The sequence below is a fragment of the Trichechus manatus genome, unplaced genomic scaffold (assembly GCF_000243295.1).
Source record: "Trichechus manatus latirostris isolate Lorelei unplaced genomic scaffold, TriManLat1.0 scaffold00027, whole genome shotgun sequence".
Taxonomy (NCBI): Eukaryota; Metazoa; Chordata; class Mammalia; order Sirenia; family Trichechidae; genus Trichechus; species Trichechus manatus.
In genome coordinates, this window is record NW_004443963.1 from 21,097,769 (window position 1) to 21,105,168 (window position 7,400).

Below are 7,400 nucleotides of genomic sequence, written 5' to 3' on the forward strand. Positions count from 1 at the left end.
ATCTGAGATTAGTATTGCCATTCTTGCCCTTTTTTGTTACTCTCTACCTGTGATGGAGTGGCGTGGCCTGGCAGGAAGGGGTAGAGGTCCCATACAGGGCTAGGTGGGAGAGAGAAAGAAAAGGAAGTAAGGTTAAAAAAAAAAAAAAAAGAATGAAAGAAAGAAAAAATGGTGTGGTAGGAGCCAGCAGGTGAGGGTGGGATGGACCCCAGTAGCTCCCCAGCCAAATGGCACAGTTCTGCCTGTCAGGAAGGGGTGGGGGTGGTGTATGGGGCTAGGCAAGTGGGAGAAGAAAGGGGAATAAAGGGAAAAAATGGCACTACAGGAGCCGGCAGGAGGGGATGGGGTGACCAGGAGTGATGGCAGGCCAGTAGCTCTCTAGCCAAGCAGCAGTGTGGCCTGTCATGAAGGGCTGAGGTAGCATACAGGGAAGAAAGCTGAGGGGTAGAAAACATGTTTTTCTGGTTATCTGGTGCTATGTCTCCTGTTGGGCGCTCTGTGGAGTTGCCTTCCCTTACTCCTTGTCCAGGGTGGTTGCTTGCTGTGCTCCAAAATGGCAAAGTTGTGCCATGTTAGTTGGCAGGTGACTTCCACTCTGTCTCTCCTTGTTCTCTGTTTTTGTTCTGTTTCTTCTTTTATTCAGTGTTGGATCTAGTACTTTATCCCTTCATTTGATTCTTAGGATTCTAGGATTGATGTTTGTATCTGTTTTACTTAGTTTTTTTGGTCTTTGCTGCAGAGAGATGGCATGATGTGTCTGTCTAGGGTGCCAGGTTGGCTCCGCCTCCCTCTTCATTATTTTTAGACAGCATCTGTGTATGTATGCATGTATGTATGTATCTACCTACCTTTTTATTGAGAGAGAGATTATAGGATTTGAAAGACGTCTATTTAGCACATATACCTAAAGAAATATATATTGATAATGATCTACACTACTTTATTAATAGATAAATTACATGGTCATACCATATTAAAGTGAGTAATTTTTTTTTGTTTTTTCAAACAAATGTATTTGTAGTTTTATTTAAATTATATGGAATCCCCCACCCCCATATTTCCCAAAGAAACTGCAAGATGGTGAAGGAAATTCCTGTCAAAAATAAATAAAAATCAAAGAATTATATTTTGTGAATAGTAAGTGAAATATCGTATCAATATTTTTAGAGTGGCTCCTATATTTCTAGGGATCATTGTTTTCCTAAACACAACTCAAAACCCAATTTTGCTTTTCAAAATATTGTTGTGAAGAAATTATGATTAACAAAACTGTTCAGAAGAGGAGGGAGTCAGAAAGATATAAAAGAAGCATTTTAAGAGGAATGAGAAATGTATTAAACAAATATCCCTGTGAATTATTAGAGAAAAATAAAAGAAGAATGCATGAGCATGAATGAAAGGGAGGCCATTTTGATTTGAACAGCCTACTGAAAACTCATGTTTATTTTTAAATTAACCTTCAGTTTGCCTCTAATTCATGACACCGCATCTTTTCATTCGCTTGTGAAAAATGCAGTCCTCCTTGCCATGTCCATGAAGGCTCACTTGACTTGTTGATTCCTTAAGCTGTAAATAAAGGGGTTCAGCATGGGAGCTACTGAGGTGTTTAGCACAGCTACTCCCTTGCTCAAAGAAACCCTCTCTTCTACTGACAGATTAATATACATGAAAATGCAGCTACTATAAGAGATGGGTAAGACAATCATGTGGGAAGAACATGTGGAAAAGGCCTTTGTCCTCTGACTAGTAGAAGGAATTCTCAAGATTGTTCTGATGATATATATGTAAGACAGAATTACTAATGCCAAAGTGAACATTAGAGTAAATACAGCCCAGGAAAAACCCATTATCTCTAGGAATTTTTTGTCTGAACAAGAAAGTTGCAACAGCGGAAAATAATCACAGGTAAAATGGTCAGTGTTAGATCTACAGTAATCAAGCTTTAACAGCAATGTAAGTGCAGGGAATATGATTAAGAATGAAGTCAGCCATGAAGAGAAGACAAGCATGCTGCAGACTCTACGATTCATGATAGTCACATAATGCAGAGGTTTGCAGATGGCCACAGAGGGGTCACAGGACATGGCAGCCAGAAGGTAAAATTCAGTGACTCCCAAGAGAATGAAAAAAAAATAGCTGAGCAATGCAATCATTAAAGGAAATGATCTTATGACCTGTAATAATGGTGCCCAGGAACCTGGGTATACTGACAGTTGTGAATGAAACTTCTAATAAGGAGAAATTCCTGAGGAAGAAATACATGGGGGTCTGGAGGTGGGAATCCAGCAGGGGGAGGGTGGTAATGGTCAGGTTCCCAGTGACGCTGAGCATGTAGGTGATGAACAGAAACACAAAAATCACAACCTGAGCCTTGGGGTCATCTGACAATCCCAAGAGGATAAACTCTGTTGTTGCTGTATGGTTCCTCATTCTTCAGGTGCTTATTTGTTTTCCTCCTGCAGACCTATAGGAGAAAGCACAAAGAACAAACTTGAAGAGTACGTTAGCAAAATATCCAAGTGTGGAGCTGGAAGTTGGCTGAGACAGTACGTTAGTTCACCTTCAAGGGAAATTTAAAACACCCATATAATGACAACAGTGCTTTATTTTCTTCTCTTTTACAGGTGAAAACTTGGGCAAAAGCAGGTTACAATACCAAAACCAAAAAACTTTACATTAGCACACAGCTTAAAGTGACAGGGTAAGGATTTTAACCCAACTTTTCTGACTCAAAATGCTGCTTGTAAACTTTCAAAGAAACATGCCACAATGTTCTTCCTCAACCAGAACCACCTTTGTGTCATTGCTTCAACCCCAGTGAAAGTTTCCCGTTCTGTTATTCTTTTCTTATTTTAGGAGAGTCTACAGGTAAATCAGTACAAGAGACAAATAGGTCAGTTAAAGGTTGAACCTTTCTCAGAAGAGGGAAGGATAGTTTGACATTTCTTAAAAGATGACTCTTTTCTCCTTAGTCATCTATCCACTTTTGCTTTTCCAAGTCCTACTACCTCATTGGAAGTCAGAGATACTGACGCTATTGTCACGAGCAAGCTCAGATGTCAGGAATAGCGGGTAGAAAGAGGTAGAAGACAATGGTGAGAGAAACGGGAAGGGCTTAAAACTGATTGCATCTGCATCTCTGGCAATATTTTATGACTTTTCAATCTATTTATGTGTCATTATAACCTTTATTCCTACATAACAAATTTTCCTTTCTTTGTAAAATAATAAGGAGTCCAAGTGACACAAATGGTTAAGTGGATGGCTGCTAACCGAAAGTTTGGCAGTTTGAACCACCCAGTAGCTAAGAAAGAGAAAGACCTGGTGATCTGTTTCCTTAAAGATTATAGCCAAGAAAACTCTATGGGGCAGATCTACTCTGTCACATGGGTCACTAAGAGCCAAAATTGACATTATGGCACCAAAGCATAACAACAATGTAAAATAATAACTATTACTGGCATTATTACAGAACAATTACCCCCAGTCAAACAGATACATAGGTCTACTCCAAGAAAGTTGGTTTTAAACTTTTTATTTTTATTTATATGTGTTTTTAAAATAGCATGTTTTAATTTTTCATTTTTTAAAATACAATTTAAAATGTATTAGCATAGATGTTTTCATAGGGAAGAGTGAGAATCTCTGGGTTTCAGTCCAAGCCACTTACTAGGTCTGAAAATCACTTAATTCCTCTATGCTTCAGTCTCTTCATCTGTAAATAATCATTTCTTTCTCTGTATACCTGTCTACCTCAGAGGGTTTTTATGAGCATTAAATGAGTTTATGAAGTAAATGGGTTAATACGAGTCCCTAGGTTGTACAAACATGAAGCACTCAGAGACTAGCCAAAAAGTTGGTCGAAAGGTTGGCAGTTCAAATCCATCCACAGTTGCCTAGATAGACATGCTTAGAAATCTGCTTCTGAAAGGTCACAGCCTAGAAAACCCCTATGAAGCAACCTACTCTGCACACTTGGGGTTGCAGTGTGTCGGAATCACCTAGATAGCAACTAACTACAACAAATGAGTTAATCTAATGAAGTATTTTAAAAAATGCACAGCATTTAATGAAAATGATATAAGGATTTACTTTATTGAAAAAATGTTCCTTAACCACTGAGTTGAAAACCTGTGGAATTAAGATGTATGACTTTTGCAAAAGACTATGTCTAAGATAAATTCAGTACCAAGAGAATCACATAGGAATACTACTAATAATATAAAAAATCGGGTTTTACAGTGTGTGTCTGGCCTTCTAGGCAAGTGAATCTTACCTTTGTTCTTCCATCTCATCTATATGATGCTGACCTCTCTCATCCTGGTATATCTTTTTTCTTTACCACATCACCACCATACACATACAATCCACTGCTCCCATCTCAGCTGGGAATTGATTACCGAGTTCGCAGCATGCTAGATGTTTATAAGATGTCAGCACTGCTACTTAGTTTTTCTGCTCCTCATTAGTAATAATAACCTTTCTGAGACTGATTATGAGGCTGGAATGAAATAATACATGTGGCTGTAAATAGCTTTGTGGGTAGCACCTTGCAATGACAACCAAAACCAATTCCCTGCTTATTCAACACAACTGTAGGGTTTATATCCATTACATGTGTCTCCATAAACACCTTATAGTCGTTCTTCCCAAACCTTCCACACTTAACACACTGTGGTGAAATCTGTGAATTTCCCCACTTCCATGTGCATTCTTGAAAGTTAGAACAGTGTCTGATCATCAAAATGACTGTAACGTAATCTAGTGCTTAGAATATGTTGTGTCGTTGTGTGCCATCGAGTCAATTCTGACTTTTACAGACCCTATAAGATAGAGTAGAACTGCCCCATAGAGGTTCCTAGGCTGTAATCTTTATTGAGGGAGCTCTGGTGGTGCAGTGGTTTAGCGCTCAGCTGCTAACCGAAAGTTCGGTGGTTTGAAAACACTAGTCACCCTGCTGGAGAAAGATGTAGGAGTCGGCTTCTCTAAAGATTACAGCCTTGGAAACCCTATGGGGCAGTTTTACTTTGTCATATAGGCTCGCTATGAGTTGGAATCAACTCAATGGCAATGGGTTAATCTTTACGGGATCAAATCGCCGGGTCTTTTCTCCTGTGCAGAAGCTGGTGGGTTCAAACCGCTGACTTTTTGATTAGCAGTTGAGCCCTTAACTATTACACCACCAGGACTCCTTGCTTAGTATCCAGTAGGTTTAAAATAAACATTTGTCAAATAAACAAACAGATGTTGAGTTTGTTGTTGAACCAGACATTGCCATCAGGTACAGTTCTCTGTTTTATGCTATATTATAGCTTAAATTTGTATCTATGTTTTGCAAGATAAATTATTTTCCTCCCTTACCAATAAAGTTTGACCCAAACTTTCTGTATTGAGTCAACTGGAAACAAAGGATACGTAAATGAAAGAAAATTTTATTGATATATAAAATTTAAAACAAACTTCATGAAACATTTTCAAAAATTATTTCCCTTTACTATGGGGACTAGGGTCCTGGGGAACATCTAGCTCAATTGGCATAACATAGTTTATAAAGAAAATGTTCTACATTCTACCTTGGTAAGTAGTGTCTTGTGTCTTAAAAGCCTGTGAGCAGCCATCTAAGATACTCCACTGGTCTCACCCCTTCGGGAGCAAGGGAGAATGAAGACAACGAGATACAAGGGAAAGATTAGTTCAAAGGACTAGTGGACCACAGCTACCACGGCCTCCACCAGACTGAGTCCAGAACAAGTAGATGGTGCCTGGCTACCACCACTGACTGTTCTGACAGGGGTCACAACACAGGGTTTTAGACAGAGCTGGAGGAAAATGTAGAACAAAATTCTTTTTTATTTATTTTTTTGTTTTAAATTTTTTTTTTTATTGTACTTTAGATGAAGGTTTACAGACCAAATAGTTTCTCATTAAACACATATTGTTTTATGACACTGATTAACAACCACACAACATGTCAACACTCTCCCTTCTTGACCTTGGGTTCCCTATTACCAGCTTTCCTGTCCCCTCCTGCCTTCTAGTCCTTGTTCCTGGGATGTTGTGCCCCATTAGTCTCATTTTGTTTTATGGAGATGTCTAATCTGTGGCTAAAGGGTGAATCTCAAGAGTGACTTCACTACTGAGCTAAGGGTGTCGGGGGCCATACTCTTGGGGTTTCTCCAGTCTCTGTCAAACCAGTAAGTCTGGTCTTTTTTTGTGAATTAGAATTTTGTTCTACATTTTTCTCCCACTATATCCGAGACCCTCTGTGGTGATCCCTGTCAAAGCAGTCAGTGGTGATAGCCAGGCACCGTCTACTTGTACTGGACTCAGTCTGGTGGAGGCCATAGTAGTTGTGGTCCATTAGTTCTTTGGATTAATCTTTCCCTTATATCTTGTTTTCTTCCCTTTCTCCCTTGCTCCTGAAGTAGAACAAAATTCTAACTTACAGGAAAAGACCAGACTTACTAGCCTGACAGAGACTGGAGAAACCCCAAAAGTATTGCCTCCAGACACCCTTTTAGCTTAGTAATGAAGTCACTGCTGTGGTTCACCTTTCAGCCAAAGATTGGACAGACCCATAAAACAAAACAAGACTAATGCGGCACAACAGCCCAGGGACAAGGACTAGAAAGCATGAGGGGACAGGAAAGCTGGAAATAGGGAATCCAAGGTCGAGAAGGAAGAGTGTTGACATGCCGTGGGGTTGTTAACCAATGTCATAAAATAATGTGTACTAACTGTTTAATGAGAAACTTCATTCTGTAAAACTTCATCTAAAGTACAATAAAAAAAAATTTTTTAATTACTTCCCTTCAAATTCCCTCCTTTCAATTCACTCTGTTAGTACAGTGGCATCACTCTTCCTTCATCAGGGGTCATTATACATTAAATCGTTCGTTTTTCATAACACCTTAAAGTCCCAAAGAGCATTCTTATCAAATAGAAAAGATTTTATTTCAATCTCAAGACTGAAGTTCCTTCCATAGCTTACTGCCTTTGGTGACCAAGGGTTATTATTACTATTGTTTTTATTATTATTATATAGTGAGTAATGTATTATTGCACAGTATTTTTAAGTGTATTCAACTTTAAAAAAAGTATGTTTTTCCTTTTAATTTTAGCTTTTTTCTAAATAATGTATCATAACTTACTCATTCTAGTGATTGACTAAAGCTCTGAAGAAATGTATGAAGAGCTGTGAAGAAATGTATGAAGAGATATTGGGAGAGATTACTTGAGCATCACAAAGAATTAATACTTCTATACCCAGTCTGCAAGGACCATAAAAAAAAAAAAACTAGCAAAAAGAAACTCTAGCAGGATATGATCCAATGCCATAAGATTAGTGGCAGTATACCAAACTTTTATGTAAAAATGTTTATGGAAATCCAATGAAATAT

The 7,400-nt window shown here is 38.5% G+C and overlaps 1 protein-coding gene across 1 annotated transcript; it reads right to left on the reverse strand.

The window, feature by feature from the left end:
* Positions 1-1,541: 1,541 nt before the first annotated feature.
* Positions 1,542-2,430, reverse strand: LOC101358571 (olfactory receptor 6C1-like). The gene is given in 2 exon segments (XM_012554863.1): positions 1,542-2,132; positions 2,134-2,430. Coding segments are annotated over 2 exon segments (888 nt in total).
* Positions 2,431-7,400: the final 4,970 nt, after the last annotated feature.